Source organism: Geospiza fortis, unplaced genomic scaffold (genome assembly GCF_000277835.1).
Source record: "Geospiza fortis unplaced genomic scaffold, GeoFor_1.0 scaffold636, whole genome shotgun sequence".
NCBI lineage: Eukaryota > Metazoa > Chordata > Aves > Passeriformes > Thraupidae > Geospiza > Geospiza fortis.
In genome coordinates, this window is record NW_005054435.1 from 819,905 (window position 1) to 840,264 (window position 20,360).

General features: G+C 43.2%; 1 protein-coding gene across 1 annotated transcript; it reads right to left on the reverse strand.

The window, feature by feature from the left end:
- Nucleotides 1–695: 695 nt before the first annotated feature.
- ANXA5 (annexin A5) lies at nucleotides 696–20,354 on the reverse strand. The gene is made up of 12 exons (XM_005427052.2): nucleotides 20,328–20,354; nucleotides 13,695–13,779; nucleotides 12,579–12,673; nucleotides 12,092–12,205; nucleotides 9,434–9,524; nucleotides 8,415–8,494; nucleotides 7,934–7,990; nucleotides 5,412–5,505; nucleotides 4,945–5,040; nucleotides 4,437–4,495; nucleotides 2,290–2,412; nucleotides 696–1,228 (listed from the first exon to the last, which is right to left on the reverse strand). Exons 1-12 carry the CDS (start codon nucleotides 20,334–20,336, stop codon nucleotides 1,166–1,168), a joined length of 966 nt encoding a protein of 321 aa, XP_005427109.1. The 5' UTR covers nucleotides 20,337–20,354; the 3' UTR covers nucleotides 696–1,165.
- Between the last annotated feature and the right edge of the window lie 6 nt (nucleotides 20,355–20,360).

Genomic DNA, 20,360 nt, shown 5'->3' on the forward strand with positions numbered 1-20,360 from the left:
GGTGTTCAGACCTTATCAAGGCATGAAAGAGAAGCCTCTTTATTCTCCTTCACACACATCAATTTGATTTTCAGATCCAGTCATAAATGGTGAACCAAAGCAGAGAATTCAAGGCAGCCCACAAAACGGGCTGGTGCTTCTCTCACCCTGCACTCTGCTCCCTGATAACCTGAGGGGAGGGATGCTGCAGCCATCCTCCTTTCTCACAAGACCCCTGCCATCTCTGCCCAGTGCAGAACCTTGTTATGCCAAACTGATAAATCAGAAGTACAAACTCCTCTGTCAAAGTAATAATTGACAAAGAGCTTTCTTATCTGAAGAACAGATCCCATCTCTTCCTCACCTGCTTCCATCCCAGACATCTTTGACCAGTCCTAGAGTGCAGCACATCTGCTCTGCATTGGCCCTGCACAGCAAATCTCCTTCCTTTTCCGCCCCAGCTTTAGAGGAGAAGAAAAACACAAAGCAGCACAAATGCCCAAGCAAGGACAAATATTTTGGTTTTCCAACTGTACTGAACAATGGCATCACCACAGCACCCATATCCTAGGCTAGACATGAGGATGGAGAGCTGCAAAGATACCACAAAACATCAATAATGGGAGGAAATATATACCAAAAGTCTGAGGCAGTGAAATCATATCAAAGGGAAAATGTATCAAAGACTTTAGATTAAAAACCACATACAACTGTGATGAGAGGGGAAAAATTTATTGGTCCTTTAGATTTCCAATGATTGCTTGTAATATGTTCAGCAAATTCATTCCAATATTACATACAAAGGATTTCCTTGCTTGCCATGTTAGAATTAGCTTAACACTCAATGGACATGTAAGGAATAAAAAGCAAAAAGGATCATCTTGAATTTATTGTGAAATACATGATTAATTTTCCTATTTCAGCAAAACACCTGTAAAGAACTGGGTTCTGTGCTCAGCACCCACCTTCCACAAAGGTGACTCTCACAGATCACAGAAGGCACTTGAAATTCCTGGAAGTTGGGACATGGGGAAGAGAAGGGATAGCAATGCGCTCCTTTTTACTAAGTGCAATCCTAGTATAAATTCAAGCAGCCACAAAGCATTTAGATACAAAACCTCAGGCAGACATGCTAATGAAGGGCTGCAAAGCTGGAGGACAAGGAGAGCTGTGCGTCCCCCACCCGTCAGTCGTCGTCTCCGCCGCAGAGGAGCAGCAGCGCTTTCCTGTAGTCCCCAGACGTGTCTTTCTGTCAAGGCAGCACAGCAGCACCATGAGTCACCAGAGCAGCTGCCAAGTAGGGCCCCAGCCTGTGATACACTCATCCCACCCACAGGAAATCTACAGGGATGACTCTCTGCTCAGGAACGACGCACGGAAATGCTCTGCCTCTTACATGACATGAGAGCTATATTTACACAGACAGGCTGCCAGAGACAAAAAAGTCTCCAAAAGCTTTACTAGAAAACAGAGCTGCCTGTTGCACATTTGACACATTTGTCTGCAGGGGAAAGTCCAAAGGAGAAGCCCAAAGCAGCACCAAAAGTAACACATGGGCAAAGTGCACCTGCCACTGCCTAGAAAGGCACCAGCTCTGCTCCCTGTAATCAATGAGAACATCTGATATGAAATCCGTATGGGCCTGGTAGGCAGTGCCAAAAAACCTCCACCCAGGCTAGTTAAGGGAGCATAATGTCAGGAATGACAACAGAAAAATCATAAAAAAGCAGGACTTTCAGTATAAAACAAGAGGAGAAAAATAAAAGTCTTTTGGCTTAACTTTGCAGCAACAGCTGGCTCTGGTTTTCTTGCTGGCTCCTTCCCTTCCTGTTCCTTCCCATCCACTCAAAGGAAATTATGACTCAGAGTGGTTCCACAGTGAAACCCTTTTGACTTGGAAATGTTGCCAAGGGTTCCACATCACAACCCAAGATGTAAACTTCAACCTCACGGTAATTCAGACTCCCAACCCAAGAGTTTTCTCTGGAGCCAGCACCCCCTCTGAAGCACTGCACAATAAGGAACTCAGACAAGAACAAGGAAATTATGCAGTAGCTAAATATGGTGTATGAGTAATTGCAATTTCAGAAAACCACATCATCTGCCCTAGTGAACACTGGAAGGAAACGTTTTTCCATAGAAAGTGTCCACTTCTTCAACAATGCCATGTCAAAACTGCAGAGGAACTCAATCTCAGAGTCCAGGTCACCCAGCTCTACCCACAGCCATCCTGTGCCAAGAAAAAGCACAGTGCAAACAGTGACATCTCTATCACCCCTGCATTCCCTGAGAACAGAACAGTAATTTTACCTGAATCATCTGATACAAGGACTTTGCAAAATTCTTTCTGAATTCTTGTCTAATATCCAGCAGATCAACTTCACTTCTTGAAACCATGACTCTGATCAGGGTGTCATCATCAGTGCCAGCCCCCTAAAGGGAAAAGACCAAATAACTTTCAAATATGAGTCTGTTCTGGACAGATGCTGCAACAAAGCATGAAATACAAACAAGTATTGTACAACATGAAAGCAACAAGTGGCATCTCAAACCACTCCTGCATTATGGTTCAGCTCCAAAACAGAGAATATTTGGGACAGCATCATAAGACATTCACACTGAAATGTGGGGAACAGAGAAGCTCTGATCCCTGGACCTCTATCAAGTGCCAGATGCTCAGGCCTCTTATTTCATGTTTCATCTCAGGCTTCAGCTGTGAATACCCACATAAACGTAAAAGAACCCAGTTCCAAGCTCACGCAGTAGTACAGCTGCTCACCACAACCAGAACCACGTGTAAATCCCCCTGCAGTGCACCCTGAGGCTGCAGAACTGCACTCGCTTCTGGAACTGGGCACTCAGTCCCAGTGGTGACCAGGACAAAGCAACATCATACAGCAGGACAAAGGCAGAGCAACTCATCCCACCAACTCTCCAGCTGCTCATTATGGGGGCACAGCTTCACAAACCTTTTCCAACCACACAAACATGCCCCACTCTCTTTGTCATGCTCAGTGCTTGAAACATTTCACCTTCCTGTGCAGACCAAGGCCCTGACCCTCTGCTCAGACAAGGCAGACTCCACACAAGCTGAAGCCGTACAAACTTTGATGTGCTGACCTGCGGATGCACCTCAAGGAAGGACTTGGCAGAGCCACCACGGTCATCTTCAGCCTAACGTCCAGGGCCACTCAGTCCTTCTGGGTGCAATATTCCTGGATTACACCTAAAAATGCCCTGAAGCTGCTCAAAAGTTATGCCATGAGTCCGGTGGTTTCTGAGGAATAAAAGCCAAGCTCTGCCCTACCTAATCATGAAAGCCAGCTCTGCCCAGTGCAGAACCTTGTTATGCCAAACTGATAAATTAGAAGTAAAAACTCCTCTGTCAAAGTAATAATTGACAAAAAGCTTTCTTATCTGAAGTGTTGAATGATTTTTTATTTCTATTCAAAAAAAAAAACTCGGGGGATCTCACCAGCACACATTAGTCAGGCTCCACACAACAGAAGTGTATAAGAATCTAAAGCCTACAGGAAAATTGCAGTCTTTAAAAAATAAAAATAATTAAGAGCCAAGTAATCCTCCTCAGACAGCTCATCCTACGGATGCAATACTTTCTATTTTTCACCTGAACCTAATTCTACATTGGTACCCACAGAAGCAGGAAAGGACTTTAAAAAATTAAGCTATCATTTTGTGTCTCATCACTAACTCTCAAGCTCTCACCGCATCTTCTGACAAATCTACTTCAGGGCTCTCTAGCAGGGGCAAGGGAGGAATTCCTCATGGAAGCTGATAACTTGCCTGGAAACAATAGAGTACCTGCCTCTGGTTTAATTAATATTACCCATTGGGAGGTAAAAATTACAGCTTTCCCTGCTTATCTCCTCCCATCCAAGAGAAGGTGAAGACAAGAGAAACATGGATGCACTGCTAATGCAATTCCCACATGTGATCTTTTGCAGCTGTTTAAGTCTTTCCTTCTCTCTGCTGAGTTTCTTTTGCTTCTCCAAATAGGATGGATAGTAACCAAAATGTGTTCCAAAGCTACCCAATGCCCTAAAGTCTGTAAACACTCGCATCCAAATCAAAGAGTACTAATTTGCACAATCTACAATTCTTTCCTTCCTCAGTACATCCACCACCTAAAGACACTGGCATTTAATCAGCTGGGAAGTGCCCAGTGGATATTGCCAGACGTTTTCCAGTGTAGCAACAGCAAACCAAAAAACAGCTGATGAGACTAAAAGGTCTGTGGTCTGAGAAATCCATAATGAACTCCAAGGAAACCATGAATTATTTGTATCTTCTCCCAGCCCGGCACTCCCTGAACCTTCTGCAGATAGTTAGTGATACTGTCAGCATTAACAGTGGCAGAAGAAATTAAGAACAAGCTAAAGGGAGAGGAATTGTAGCTGGAGGAGATGGAAAGTAACCTAGGGAAAACATTTACATACCTTCATGGAATAATACAGGGTCTCAGCAAAATAGGCAGGCACACTTCGGATGCATTTCACTGGAAAAGACAAATGATTTAATTATTGACTGCTATTAAATACAGGGCAATCTCTGATTGCCAAGACAAGGTGTTTGTCACTGGGTTACTCTCTCCAGTAGTGTCACCTGGTCTCTCCCTCTGTAACAACTCTTTGGGTTCTGAGATTTAGGACAAACATTTATTTCTGGTAACAGAGAGACTTTACTGGTCAAACTCTCCAACACTGTCCTAGATAAGCTGCCAGGAATGCAGGTGAAGGCAGAGCTGTGTCTCAGCTCTGGCAGAGGTGCACATGACCAAAGAGAATGCAGTTCACCACCTCTTCTCCAGACATAAAAATAGATCCCAGGTGATTATGTTCCTAAAGGAACCCTGTTTTCCCACCAGCCTCTGTGACACCTGCAATTTCAGGAGGCCTGGGAGTAAGCAAAGGCAGCCTAGGGCTAGACAGGCTAGGACTCAATTACCCACTGCCAGGAGCAGCTTCTCCAGATCACCAGAGGTCTCCCGGTCAATGGTCTCCTCAATCTGGAAGCCGGAAATGGTCATGTACTTGTCAAACACTGCAAAACAAAGTGTGCTCAGTCAGGGAACAGCCAACATTCCTGCCCGTGCCCCCCAGCTCAGGACAATGCCACCTGTGTGTGAATCTACAGTTCAGGTGCTATTGGCCGCTCACTGTCTTGTTCTGAGCACCAATTTCCCATCAGATGCCCCCTGTACAACCCCTCCCTGCACCTGGAAGGAACAGCTCCACGCATTATTCCCAAAGGCCTAAACACATTGGTAAAAGACTTCTGGATGGGCAAGGAGCAGGGAAAAAGGTATTGTCCCTCTATTATCAGCTCAAAGTAAGCACCTCAATATGGGCTGAGCTTTTCCAGGCTGGATTTCAGGTAGAGGCTCTCAGCCCATCATTAACCACACTACCTACCCCTCCTCAAGTGGGAAACGCTGCGGGTTCCCAAGATAGTGATGAACTTTTCTTCATCTGTTCCCCACTTCAGCTCCCCAGCTCTGAACAAAACCTGTTACGAATTCAAGAGATCAAAGCATCAGCATTTGTTTTGTGTCCACACCTCCTGTTGAAAAGCTCTATTTGGCTCACTCTGAGGAGCATTAAATTTACTAACAAGCCATAGCTGGAAGGAAATTAATGAAATGAAATTGCCAAGTACTGAATTAATCTTAGAAAGAAATGAAAAAAACAAATTGACTGTGAAGGCATTTCCATGAGTAATGCAGCTTCAGGCCCTGAAACTGACTCTGCATAGTCCTCTTCACAAGGACTGAAGTTTGCTGAAACTGTGATAACACAGCAGATAAAATCTATTCACAGTACTGCCTTTTCTGCCCTTTTTTCCCTTCCCTTTTTCAAACAGAGTAGCAAAAATTTGTTACATGATTGGCTTCAACAGCAAAACCACACCAACTTGGCCCAGGAGGAAGTTTTCCAAGAAGGAGGGGAAGATGGATCTAGAACTTTAAGAGGATTCTCCAGCTGATAAATTCTTAGCTGTTTGAAACCAGATTTTAGTCATGGTTTTAGCACACTCGTGGCTTTTCAGGCAAGTCTGTATTTGATGCAGACAAAGACCTGGGTGCATTTTCAGCACCAGGAAAGTAAAGAACTTGAAAAATTTGGAATGAGCAAGAGCCAGGAGAAAACAAGAAAGGAAAAGAAATTTGGAAAATGAAACAAGTTCTTTTCCCCGACAGTTGGAAAACTTTGCCTTTTTCCAAACTCTGTGCTAAGCACTCTAAGGAGAAAGTATACATTGTAGTATATGTGATCTTTTTAATATTAATGGTACAGAATGAAAAAAAGATGGAGAGGAAAAAGCTCTCAAGGCACTCACTGCCAGGATATTTATTACAAATAACATATGCTAAGCCCTCCAAATGAATACCAGCCCTCTCCATCCAGTAGCAAATGAGAAGTCCCAGTACAGCATTTAGAAAAATACCAGCAAAAGATTGATTTAGAGATACTACAATTTGCAAATAGAACTTTATGCCAGCTTTAAGTTTGTACCTGCCTTGCCACTGGGCAATACACAAAATGTACCTCAACTGTATAGCTCTAAAGAAGTGATGTTCACAAAAGCTTTTCCAAAAAGACAGACTTTCTCCTTCAGGCATTCTCAGAAAAGTCTCACAATTGCTTTGAATTAACATTTAGTTATCATAAACAAAAAATTTAAACATCACCACTGAGCAAAAAGTTAGCCTTTTAATGTATCAAGTCCCTTCCAGAATATATGACTGATGAAAAACATTGGGAAGCCAAAAATACTCCTACATTTGCACAGTCATGTACCTCAGTTCTGACCATCTGTATCTGGCAATAGCAATTAGAAAATGACTGAATCTGTTCCAGCTGTGTTGGGTGGTGAATGGAAAAGTCCATTGACTCAAGGTCCCAGCCCAAGTTAAATGTATGCAGCAAACCACAGAGACTGTTTGGAAAACCAGGACCTTCTCAAGAGCTGGGTTTTAGTGCCTCCTAAATTTAGCTGCTCATTTAAACCCAATTTAAGGGGCCAAAGGCTCTATCTGCCTACCAGGGCCAGTGCTTCATATGTTTCCTCAATTACATAGGCCCAGCTAAAAGCAAGACTGAAAATTTCATGGAACACTCTAGTTCACGATTCAAACGTTTGCCCCTCTAATTTTCCAGCTATAATTGTCTCAGGAAATTAACTCTGACAGCAGAACAACAATGCTTTCTGCATTTAAGTGACAAAGGATAGGCCCATACCAGTAAAATATATTTTGCCAATCTGTCTCTCCATCTTGCCGTGCTTTCAGGAGAATGTTTTATTGATCTAATATTCTGTGTTTACTGTGTCACCTTGAAACAATCTCTGTATTTCTTTCATCTCAACAATTTATGAGAGGAATATGTCTCATGCAGAGTTGTCTGAAATAACTGAGAAGAAACATGTCTTGAATGAGTTGTAATCAAATTGCTGAAATATTGACCATCACTCCAACAAAGCAAATGGCACCAGCTAGAGACAGGCAAGGATACAGATTAACTGCTGGCATTCCTTTCCATCCAGAGCACAGGGGTAGGGAGCAGTCATGGACAGGGATTCAATTCAGAGAGAAGTCCAAGTCAGATATGAAGGAATGAACTGTTAACATCTGAGTTTTCCAGCAGTGGGTCCCTCAGCATCACCAAGCCTCAGCCTCTCTTCCAATTATCTACTCACTGTTTTATTCAGGCCTCTCATTAAGTAATAAGCAAAACTGAAGTGTGAAAGTGCAAAAAATTTTGATCCTAGTATTTCAGGTTTTGACACTACTTTTGTCCAGAACATACAAAAGCACATGAAAACATATAAGAAAAACATAGAGAACCTTAACTATCACTTTCACATTTGAATTCCAGCTGTTTGCCATCTCTGTGAGATAACTCAAAATACCCCAAGCCCTACGTCAGTCACCCACCTGAGCATCCTGCTCAACAAGAGCCTCATCAACTCCAACATCAGGATCTCTGTTCCCCTAAACAGAAATTCAGAAGTTGTTAAACTGAAGAATTAGCAGATAAGTCAAAAAGCATTTACCTGTTACATTGAGCCTGTAAGTTACTGTGACAAGTCACACCCTAATGCATCTTCTCCAAAACCACCTTGATTTTCCCTTTTGCTTGCAAGTGTCTGTATGAAATAAGGGTCCTCTTCCCCTTTTGCCTTCCAAACCCCATGCAGCAGCACCTGCTACACCCATGGGCATCACAGAAGTGTTTTGCTTCAGTGATATGGAAATGACTCAGAAGAGAGCCCAAGGCTGACCCTGCACATCAGAGCAAGTGCCTGAGTTCCAGAGCCAGTCCTGCCTAGCCCAGGCCCATCCAGAACCCAGCTTAGCAAGCAGCAAGTGCTAAGTGCACCCAGCAGTGAAAGCCAGCCCACAACAGGACACCAACCTGCAGCAGCACCACCAGCAACCTCTGGAAATGGCCTGAGGTTTCCCCTGTGATCTTATCCTCCAGGTCAGCCTCATACTCTGCAAAAGAGCAACATCCACTCACCACCTTGCAGGCTCCCTGGCTGTTCTCAGGGGAGAGCAAGGAAAGGCAAAAAGTCCACTTGACTCACAATTTGTAAAATCATCTATCAGAAACATCTTTAACATTCAGGACATTCTGCTTTCACTTACATAACACTACTCCAAAAATGGAAAATAGAGCACCTCACACCTCATGTCAGAAACAGATTACTCACAATATTTTCAAGTACAAGGTGACATGCATGGATTCAGCTCCTTAAGGAGCTAAAGAGGATACAGACATGGAGTCATGCCAAATCATGGCAGTCTCACTGTACAAAAATCATAAGCCCAGAAAAGTTTGCCACTAATAAATTTTGCCCCTAGAGACTGTGTTTGGGCTTAAAATTTGTTAAAACATGAAAATTTCTTGTGTGGAAGCAATCTGCACAGAGCTATAAGGAATCTGTTGAATTAAACATTGCCCTGAAAAACAAGCCCACAATCACAGGGTAAAAGCATCTACTCCTGTGGACAGCCAAAGGCTACACCTGCTTTAGCATAAGTGCACTTGAACACAACATAGAGCAAAAGGCAAAAAAAAAAAACAACCTACACTTCGGGTTTTTATGTGTTCAGTTTTCTTGTTTCCAATTACTGAAAATTACCTTACAGTTCAAGGGATGAAAATAATGGGTGGAGGAAATAAATGCTTTTGAAAGAATTCTAACTATAAAGCACAAAGCACCACAACCTGCAGTCATAACCCTGAAATAAACTATTTCAATTTACAATTCAAATTCTAGTTCCTTTCAATACGAAATTTTGCAACAGAGGAGAAAGAATTCCCTCGTATTGGACACATCCATCAGTTCAGAGATAGACCTTATTTGAAAGATGATCTAAAATCATATTAAAGGAACTGAACAGAGACCCTTATTTTATACAGAAAATTACCTTGCTGATAAACCTGTTTAATATTCTGCACTTCTGCAGGTGTTCTGGAGGCAAGAATTTCAGTCAACACTTTCTCATTGGTTCCTGCTCCCTGCAGGGGTACAAGTATGAGTCAGTTGATGGAATAACAAAAGGAAAACAAGAAATCCCTTTGACAATCAAAACCAAGCATAAACCTGTATATTTGGATCAAATAAACAAAAATATTTCTTCTTTCTGATATACTGTGGGTGTTTTGAAGGTAATTTCTCCCAGTTTTGTCTTGATTGTTTTCCAAACCAACCCAACAATCTATAAAACCCCAGCGCTGCAGGACTCAGAAGGGCCCTTCCACACCCAAGCACAGCCAGGTGTGCCTCATGTCACAGCTGAAACAGCCACAATAGAGCGTCACCATAGAGTATCAGAAGGCTTCAGCCCACACAGAGTAACACCACACCACTCCAGAAGGCTGCAAGCATCTGTCCTTCTTGTTCTTCAGCCCAACTTTTTATCCCCCCCATGTTGATGCACTGCACCTGTGTGCCCTCTGTTCCCTTTGGTAGTTGGGCAGTGCCCCTGGGCACTCCATGGCTCATTGCTGTCAATGCTGCTCACAGCTGCAGCCCCACACCCAATCACCACAAACTCTGTGCCTACACCTCAGTTCCTTGTTATTACAATCAATGACATCAAGAGAAGTGAATGGAGTAAGTTTGCATCTTAGCTGTAATTCATACAGTGTCTGTCACCTGCCAGGACACAGATAAGCACAGAGCCACCCTGCACAGATCTGCAGCCTGCTGTGAACTGTACTGTTAAACAAACCCCTTCTTCCACTGCAAACACTTTACAACAGAATTGCTAACCCAGATAGTTCCAGCAATTCTGCAGTTCTTAATGACAGCAGAAACAACAGCCACTCTTTCATTTTTACAAGGATAGAACTTACAGAAGCCAGGCCAATATCTTGTTTCCACAAGTCTAATCCTTTGTTTGCAAGAACAATCCACTGCTCTTTACACATACAAAGGAGTCATTTCACAAAAGCAACACTGAAATGCAATACTGACCATTTTTTGCTTTAACATGTTATTTACAACCTTTCCTGTAAGGAAAACACTGAATACTAAACACATACAAACATATGCAACTGCACACAAAGCTATCCAGAATACAAACCTGCCAGGTTTCAGGCAATCATTTCCAAAATGCAGATTGTTTCATGAACATGCCTACTCAACAAGGGAGGCAGGCACAGTTAAACTCACTCAATCCAAGCAGCAGCAGTGAAAACAGTGAAAATGGATGGGACAGCCTTCAGCACAGAGCTAGTGCTCTTAGCTGAGTTACCTTGCAGTGAAGTCCCTGCCATCACACCTGCTTTACTGCTACCCCCCTTGGCTGAGCTGCAGCCAGTACTGACATCCTTTCCTGTGCAAACACATGCCCTAGAATTCCATGGTCCTGGGTTTAATCTTTTTAAGTGACAAGAACAAAACCACTCCTGTTTCACTATCTCTACTTTCCCTCCTACACCCATCTGTTCTGTCATTTCCCTGTCAGTCTTTGACTCCTAAATCAATAAGAGGAGCTTGGGGATACAATTTTTCATTAATCAACAAGGCCTTTATCAGTTTCTCTGTCAGGTACCACCATCCCTTCCCCCAGTGTACATAAAGGCATTACAGAAAACCTCCAGGAATGAAGTTTCTGTTGCCTGAGGGACTATTTGCTGGGACACAGGTGCATGAGCATTTGCTTGCACAGTTGACTAAAGCCTACATATTAACCAGCTGCTCATCCAGGATCTTGGGAGTTTGCATGGAAATGTCATTCCACAAAGCACTACCTCACACTAGAGTCAAGTTCAGTGTCCTCTATTTTGATCAATACTGTAAATAGTCCAGGGACATCCAATTCCTGAAATTCCACAGATGTGACAGAGACAGAAAAAAAAAAGCACACAGAAGAGACATTGAAATTTCTACACATCCACATGATAAATTGTTTGTTTACCTGGCCTGCCCAGAAAGGCACTAAATGCAATCACTAAAGAGAAAATTTAGCGGGGGGAAACTGACAGGCTCATCAGTTATTCCCTCTGTGTTACTGAAGGCAGTTTTTTAGAGGTCATTCAATACTACAGACAATACCTGCTCATAATTTTGGTGGACACCAGTTTACACAAGCTCATCAATTTTGGACTTGCACTGCAATCCATCAGGGGTAACACACTCTGTAGCTTAAATAGCAGTCAAGAAGAAACAAAGAGCACCATATTTCTGTTAAATGTTCTGGACTATTTTTCGTACAGCTGCATAGTTATAAAACCTCAGCTGCTCACATCAGAAAAATCCAGAGCCCTCTGAACTTCAGCACTGCACTTGAACAGCAAAAAGATTATCAAAGCAACTGCACATGTACTCATTGTTTTTAAACCAGAAGGAACAACTCTTATGCTGTGTAGATTTCTAAACTGCCTCTGAATTATTAGGATGAAAAAAACACCTAGGCAAAACCATGGCACTCACATCAGTCAGCATAACTTGGCTAATTATTTTTTTAAGCCTACTTCTATTAGCACTCCCTTTAGCAACCAAAGTTCATTCAAAAAAAAAAATATCGACCAAAAGCACCAATCATTTCATGTAACACAGGAATTCTCTCTCCTCTTACCTTGATGGCATGCTTCAGCGCATGAGCATCAAAAATATATGCTGGTCTCATCAGAGAGACCATCAAGGTTTCAAACTTGCCAGTAAGTTCTGATTTCAGGTCATCCACAAGATCCTAGGGCAGAACAAACAGTGCTGTGATGAACAAGGACTAAGCATTTTAAAAGGATGCACATGAGTCTGCAAGCTGAAAGGCTCTGGGGACAGCAAAAAAGACAAGAGAGGGGCACCTCTCTTTTTCTTATAATTGGTACCTCAGCTGAAGCAAATAAGGCAGGAGAAAAGGATGAACAGGCATTTGGAAAACCTGAAACACACTGTCTTTCTTTTTAGGATGAGGCAGGGTGGAGGACAGAGGGAGGCAAAAGCAAAAGTAGATATTCTTGCAAGGAATGTTTTACAAGGAATGTGGTGAATATGCCTCATATTTTAAAGTAATCATTGTTAACCAGAACCAGCTCATTTCCAGAGGTATTTCTTCTTCTTACCCTGCCAAATAAGGTTTTAAAGGCAGAAGCTATTTCTTGACGCTGAGCATTGTTTCTGGTGGTGAGGATCGTCAGCACAGTTTCTTCATCAGTCCCTGAAGGTAGAAAGAACAACAAGCTACAAACACACTGAAAAACCAACTGCAGTGGCACAAACTCAAAAGGCAGTGAAAGATGCTTGGACAACAAAAGCCTACTGGCCAACAGCAGAATCATTCAAATAACAAATGTCACCGTACCCCAAGCTGAGCCATCAAGTTTGGTGCAAAAACATGACTGGAGGACTAAACATGTTGTTTGTTCTCCATCAGTGCTCCGATCCAGACTCTGCTCCAAGCACCAGCTATAACATTTAGTCAGTCAGTGCTCCACAGAAAGGTCTTGCCTTTGGGCTCACCAACAAACTGCCAACTTGCAGCAAAACTCAGTCCAGCAAACCCAAACACCTCAGAGGGCAGCAGTGTGGAGCTATTATCCATTTTATACACAAAGCTTGCAAGATAGGCCCTCCCAGCCCTACTGAGTTTGCCTGTAGGCTGAGGTGTATCACATATCCCTCCTGCCCCTCCTTCTGCTTCCTTCCACTTCAGAGAAAGCAGCAAATCAGGGTTTGTTCTCCCAAGAAATTTTGGGGCAGAAAGCTCCAGTGTGGGTTTACAGACCACTTCTTAGTCTGCATTCACGCTGTGTGCTCGCATTCCTTGCCCCAGTAACTGCACTGTGCTCACACAATTCCAGGGCCAGGAGTCTGCTGTGGATTTTCCATGCAGAGCTCCTACCATGCAGCTGTAATTCTCCACAGCTGTCCTTGTAAAGCCAGAGCTACTGCTCTGTAAAACTTCAGTGTACCCAGTAGCATGTGGAACATCCATTTCTTAATGGGGAATGTGCAAACCCCTTCCCTTTTCCCTCATGCTAACCCAAAAATAAACATCCTTGAGAGCTGCGCAGTCACAACCAGGACACGCCCAGACCAGTGCAGTCCTGGGGCTGTCATTCCATGGCCTGTAAACACATGTCCTACCCTCATCTGCTGAGACAAAAAAATAGATCAGAAAGGAGGTTTGCAAAGGAGGAAGAGCCTTTTCTTTCTTGTAAAATAAAAATTATCCTTACCCAATCCCTTCATGGCCTTACGAAGGGCTTCTGCATCAGCTCTGGCATCAAAAGGAGCAAAGGCTGTCACGGTGCCTCTCGTGTACTGGAGGGGAAAAAGGGGTCGGGGGAGAGGGAAAAAGCCATGAAATGGAATTTTGCATCTTTCAGTTCATACATGAGCTCCGGTTAAATCTGAATTCACAATCCAAAAGCTGATTGTCTTTTTCTTGCAATTGTCTGGCTAAAGAGCAGTCTGGGGGTGTTTGAACACTGGTCACTCCAGAGGCACTACTATGGCTTCCCTTAGCAGTGCAGCTAAATTTGGGTATATTTACATACCAATTCTGCAAACTACTGCTATCTCCAATACTGGAACCTGAGTGCTGGGAACCGAATAAGGATTTATCATTTGCTAAAGCAATTTTAAAAATTAATGCCACAAATCATGTATGCTAGGCAAATGGCACAAAGACACATATGGAAATAAGAACTTCTCAAGGAAAACCCTATTGTAACTCTCAAGCCAATTTTTTCTACCACCCTGCAACCCACTGAATTCTACAATGGCTTTCAATATTTCATCATGGTGCTTTTGACATGAGCAATTTCTTAAAAAGTGATTCAGCTACATTAGTTTACAGCAAAACAAAAAGACCATTTCTCATCATAGTGCTTTTGACATAAGCAACTTCTTAAAAAGTGATTCAGCTACATTAGTTTATAACTAAAAAAAACCAGTTCAAACATAAGGGTAAGAGATCAGTTTGTCCAAACACAAAAACAATTCCACTAGGTCTCCATGGAACATGGCTCTTGAGGGAATTTCTCTTTGGATTAAACACCAAAGGACATTCATCATCTCTGTGGAAAAGTTTTGCCTTTATTTAAAGAGGATAGCTCAAGAACCTACATATGTTTAGCACAATAGTTAATTAACTATGGAAGTGGCCAAAAGGGGAAACAGCTGAGTTTGGGGAACAGGAAGGCGTTTCCAACAGCTGAAGAGGGGAAATTTCCTGTAAGCACTGGCATAAAAACACAGCAATCAGAACAGGCAGGGCATTTTTCCACTCCCAAGAAAGAGCAGAATAGCAAGTGCCAAGACACCTACTGAGACTGGCACCGGATTACTCCAGAGGCAGCACAGCCATCTGGCCTTCCCTGGAGTTAGGAATTTCAGCCACTCAGGTCTCCAGTCAATGCACTCATCAGAGACAGGTCAGCCAGAAGGGCAGGGAGAAAAGAGCAGTAACCAGAAACTGCCCCAGGGCTCCCTCCTGCTCCTGCCAGCAGAGACTCCCCAGGCTCCCAGTGCAGCAGCAGCAGCCAGGAGTCAGGTTCACTTCTCACACTCTGACAGATCAGAACAAAAGCGTCACAGTGCTAAATGGCAACAAATTTCTTTGTGGGACACGGTTTCCAATAGCCAGGAGAGCTCAGAGGTGTGACAATCCCACTGGAACACTCTGCTTGTCCCATTATAAGCCATTTTTTCAGGTAGTACTTTCAATGTATTTATTATCTTCCTAGCTAATTCCAAAGACTACCATGAAAACAATCTCAAGGATTTAGGACTCACTTTTATGCACTGAGTTTAATTTGGTAAAATAGATAAAGACTGAAAAGTCTTTCCTTCCTCCTCCCTTACTACCACTCCAGCCAGAGTGGTATTTTATTTTTGTTCCATATCATCTCAACATAATGAATATTACACAAGTACTGCATTTCTCCTTTGGAAATGACCAATGTCAACAAATCTCAGAGGAAGCAGATATTGATCTTTTGCTTATCTTGTTATAAAAAAGTGGAATTCCCCTCCACAATTCTTAAAGTCTTGTGACAACAGCCCAACCTTCCTATGTGGCTGTTATAGACAAAGTATGTGTGAACACTAAATGCCAGATGAAATCTCTCTGCACAGCCCTTCTCATTTTTGTTAACCGACAGGAATCCTTCAAAACTCTTTTCCAAAGCACTGCACAGAAAGCCTGAACATGCACTAAGCTTGATGACCAGTTCCTGAAAATCTCCTGGTGCAGCTGAAACCTAAAAGACTTTTCCTGATGCCTGAGCACGGTTTGCATTCCAGGCATTCCCCTGTGGCACCCAGCACTCAGTGGATTTTGGCTCCCCACCTGCTCCAACCACCCTCCACCAGAACCTGAGTCACACCTGCCTTGAGGAGCCACATGCGGGCAGATGTGACACTGCCAACAGTTGGCCCAGTACTAGGAAAGGGTGAAGCTATCCCTAACTTCACATAGGAGCCCAACTCAACCTAGTGCTTTCCAGAGCACTGCAGCGTGGCCTGACAACTGGGGTACAGCAGAGATTACTCAGGCACGCTGTGTTCAACAACCACAACCCATCTAAAACACTCCACTACTCACAAGTGCCCTTTTAGTTACTCCAGTTCAGATTTCTCATTTGTGAAATCAATGGACAAGAGCAGAAAGCTGTGCAGCAGCGACTCAGTCCATGGAGGGAAGAGCTGTGTCCCCCTCCCCAAACATGGCACATTTTGGCCACATAGAGAGGGCAGCACCTCTTCTGAACCACCACTACAGCCTGACCCAAACTTGCTGTCACAGCAAATCTGAAAAGGAGCTATGAACCAGACAAACTTCATTATTTATTTACTTCTATGAAAAGATATCTTTAGTATCACTAGAAACATTCCTTGTTGTTTAAGTAAGCAGATACACAGTAACACTACAGCCTCATAGGTCCTTTTTTCTTTGGATAGCAAGCTCCCCACCCAGTAGCACCCAAAGCACATGAATGAAAAAGACAGTCTTTGATATAAATCCTTTTGTAATCTGGAGTTATCCTTTACTCAATCACCACACCTTACACCAGGCAGTAAAATAAAAAGATAAGCACAACACAAAAAACCTCAACACAAAATGTATCACAAGATTATAACACCCCAAACCTACACACATTCTTTTCTGTCTACACTCCCCAATACAGTGATTGTTGTTAAGGAGTCATGTGCACTGCAAGTAGAATTTGTGATTACACACTAGAAATAAACAGCAGCTTTCATTTTCTCCAGACACTTTCCAATGAGACCAATGAAGCTCCTAGAAACACAAAATTAGCATGAAAAGGCAGAGGGGAAAAAAATTAAAAGACTACAAAGCAGCAGATAGTACTGCTTTAAAATTTATGCCCCTCCAAATGAGGAAATTCACATTGTGTGGTATTTCTGTCTGATTCTATGCTAGCAAAGGTTTCCATGAGAGGATAAAACCTCAGGTGAAATGTTTCTAACCAGCACCTCGAAGAGAATGTCTCCCAAGAGACAATTTGGCATCACAAACTAATAGTGCCACATATCCTGGCAACAGTAACAAGAGCCACTTAACGAGGTTCCTTTTCATTTTCCTCACCAAGACACAAAATCTTTCCCACCCACAAGCCCCTGTGTTTAGCCACTGTTAAACGCAGAGCATTGGTATCAGCAAACAACAGACCATACTTGAACTGACTGAGACTCATTCCCCACTACCATGGCTCTGTACCACCTACAGCACCTTCTTCTCAATCAGAGTTCCACAGATGAAGAGCCATCCCCTTTCTCTGCAGCAACAGAAGCAGTCTCTCAAACATCTGCTGCTGGAGAAGCTGGTATTTAGTGTAAAGAAGGTGCTGTGAGACTTGTTGTTTTTTTCTTTTTTTAAGCATCCATTTGTTTACAAGATGGCACAGGAAAACTGTGGAGTGGTAATATTGGAAATGGAGAATATTTAGCAGCAAAGAGAGAAGGTATGCTATTTCCAGCAGACTGAGGACAGCCCAGAAGGTCATGTGCTTGAATAAATGATAGACTGCTGTAAGACTGATGTCTTACACAAGACCCATCTTGCAGATAAACACAACACAGTGTTCACTGCTGACCTGAAAGCCTTCAGAGCCATTGAAGTCCACACAGAGATGCCAGTTCAAACTGTGGTCCAAAACCAACATGACACAAGAAATATGCCATTACTTCCTGACATTTTAAGGGCAGTACAGTGCAAATGGCATTGTGAGTGGATGGATACAGGCACAGAGCTTATGCAAATGTAAAACTAAAAAGACATGTCTGCAAAACACCTCTCCAAGTTTAACAGTGCTTCAGACTGTCTCCTTAAACAGGAGGAGTAAGCTCAGGTCAGCAGACTACTCACATCTGCCCCACTAAATTTAAACTCTTGAGAAAAAACAATTACACAATGTCTGTGGTGAACTCTGAGTCAGTACACCACAGAGATATCAAAGATAGGGAGGAGGGATGGAAAAAAAAAGGAAGAGAGGGGGTGGGAGAGAAGGAGAAGACCAAGCAGCAGCCAAGTAGGAACCAACAGCGAGAAATTTGAGAAACCCATCCCCAAGAGTAACCTCAACAGAGCCAGAGGGGCTGCTCAGAGCCCAGTTCTGAAAGCGTGTTTGTACGTGGGAATGTGAGACAGTCTTCTAGAGCACTGTGGAGCTGGCAATAGTATCCCTGTGCTCCGAGCCACACGTGCACATTGGCAGAACAGGAACTCCAGATATAGTGCAGAGCAGCCACACCTTCAGCAGCAGCAAGTGATCCTTTCCTGGCCGTTTAAAAACAGCCATACTAAATACTCCCAAAGTTTTATTCAGGAAAAAAAATAGGAGTAGAAGACCAAAACAGACCAGTCCACAGCACCTGCTGCTTTCTTTCCAGATTTCTGAGCCAGCAAGCACAGGGCAGCAGCTCAGCCTGTTCACTGAGGAGGAGGAGGAAATGGTGCCCTGTGCATTGCTGCAGTAACAAAGACCACTGCATACACAGCTGGGAGAGAAAGGGCAGCTTGTCAGGGCAGCAGTGCTCCCTTCAAAGAAAAGAGATAAACACAGGCAGACAGACACCAGCCTGTGCAGCACATGCTGTAGTTTTCCTACAAAATGAATGAACCTTTCTCTTCTGGACAGTGAACCAAGTTCCCCAGGCCTTTGGGTAAAGAAAAAAAAAAGGCCTCACAGAAGTGGGCAAGGACAGGTATTTCAGTGACCAAGACTCCAAATATAACTTACCTTCTTCAAAGGTTTTATTCTTCAGGGATGTACCTAGGCTAAACTGAACTCCAGTACACTGTGCTTGTGCAGCCTTTGTGAATGCTGCAGCTTTAGCTGTACACAAGGAGTTTCTGTCAATTGACAGTCAGCATTTCATAGGCATTTTCACTCTTACCTCCATTTCATAATGCAACATATAGAACAGGCAGCTGTCATGAGAAGTAGAGCTTCTTCAACTTGGCTTTTTTATTTTCATAAAATGAGTTACAGGCTACAATGCTTTAACACTCCCAGTCTTTTGTGACTGCACAGGCAAAGAATACTGCTTACGTGGAAAGCAGCCCTCTGAATGTGGAAACTGGAGAACAAGGCCTCCCTAATAAAAGCCCTCATTGTTCCAATCTACCAACATTCACCACAGATAAAAAGCCATCCCCCAAGTGTCACCTTAGGCAGTAGAAAATTTACTACCTGAAGCCAAGAGTAACTGGCTTGCACTAGTGAAGAATGAAATATTCCTGTTAAGAAGATGAATTAAAGTTTGTCTCTGTGGGACAGAATATTGTCAATTTCCATGCTTTTACTAAAAGGAAGTTACCCTTAAGCCTATAAGCAATGCTACACACACTGTAATAAAAGGCTTATTGTCCAAGCATATCCCTCCGGCCAGGTATCCTGCATTGGCATGGGTAAGGGCTCCTGTTCTCCTAACATGCATCCTACAATCCAGGCCTGATGTATGGAGAAAGAAAAACCCCTTCTTTGTCACTCAAAAGAAAACACCCCCAAAAAACCACAACTTCAAGAATTTAGAAAACCACTATTAAAAACTTTCTTTGAAAGAAGTTCTCTTTCTTTCTTTTATAACTAAATCCAGACATAATATAAGTAAATATTCACAAGGGTATTAAAACTAGTAATCACTCCACTCATTAAGTGCAATTATTCCGACCTTTGTGAAAGCCCTAACAGACCTTGATTGCTTTCACTTTCCACAGCAGTACAAACCCCATAAAGCCATTACAAACCCCTACAAATAAGCCATTAAACTCCTATTTTACTTTTCAGAGTGTATGCATTTGGTGCAATTATAGAAACAAACGCTGGAGTCCACCCCATTTTCCACACCTTCATCCAGGCTCAAACCACAGCAGCCAAAAGACTGCAAAAGAAAGTCCCCCCCCAAAATGAAGAACTGCACAATAGCTCCAAGGCTCCCAGAAAAACTCATGTTAGCTGTGGGATAACTGGGAATACAAATACCGAGCCCCCACTAGGCACTACCACAGTGATATTTTTTTCCTTCTTCCTTTCAGTGGAAGGAGCCTCCACCCATGTACAGTATAAACACAGGGTACCGAAAACTTGGCCAAATTAGTGGAAACTGGTGGAAAAAAAAGAAAGAAAAGAAAAAAGTTGTGCCTGACGTGTCCCTCACATGATCCCCGTTCCCCTCCCGTCCGCGTCCGCCCGGGCTTGTGGATGGGCTGGTTTAGGGGAGTCCGAAAAGAAATCGGTGAGGAGTGAAAGTAAGGAGAGGGATAATACGAGGATGTCCCCGGGAGCGGCCGGGCACGGGCTGTCAAGGCCGTGTCCTCCCGGAGCCGCCGCCTTCCTCACCTTCGCCATCTCTGGGATCCTCCGGCTGGGGCC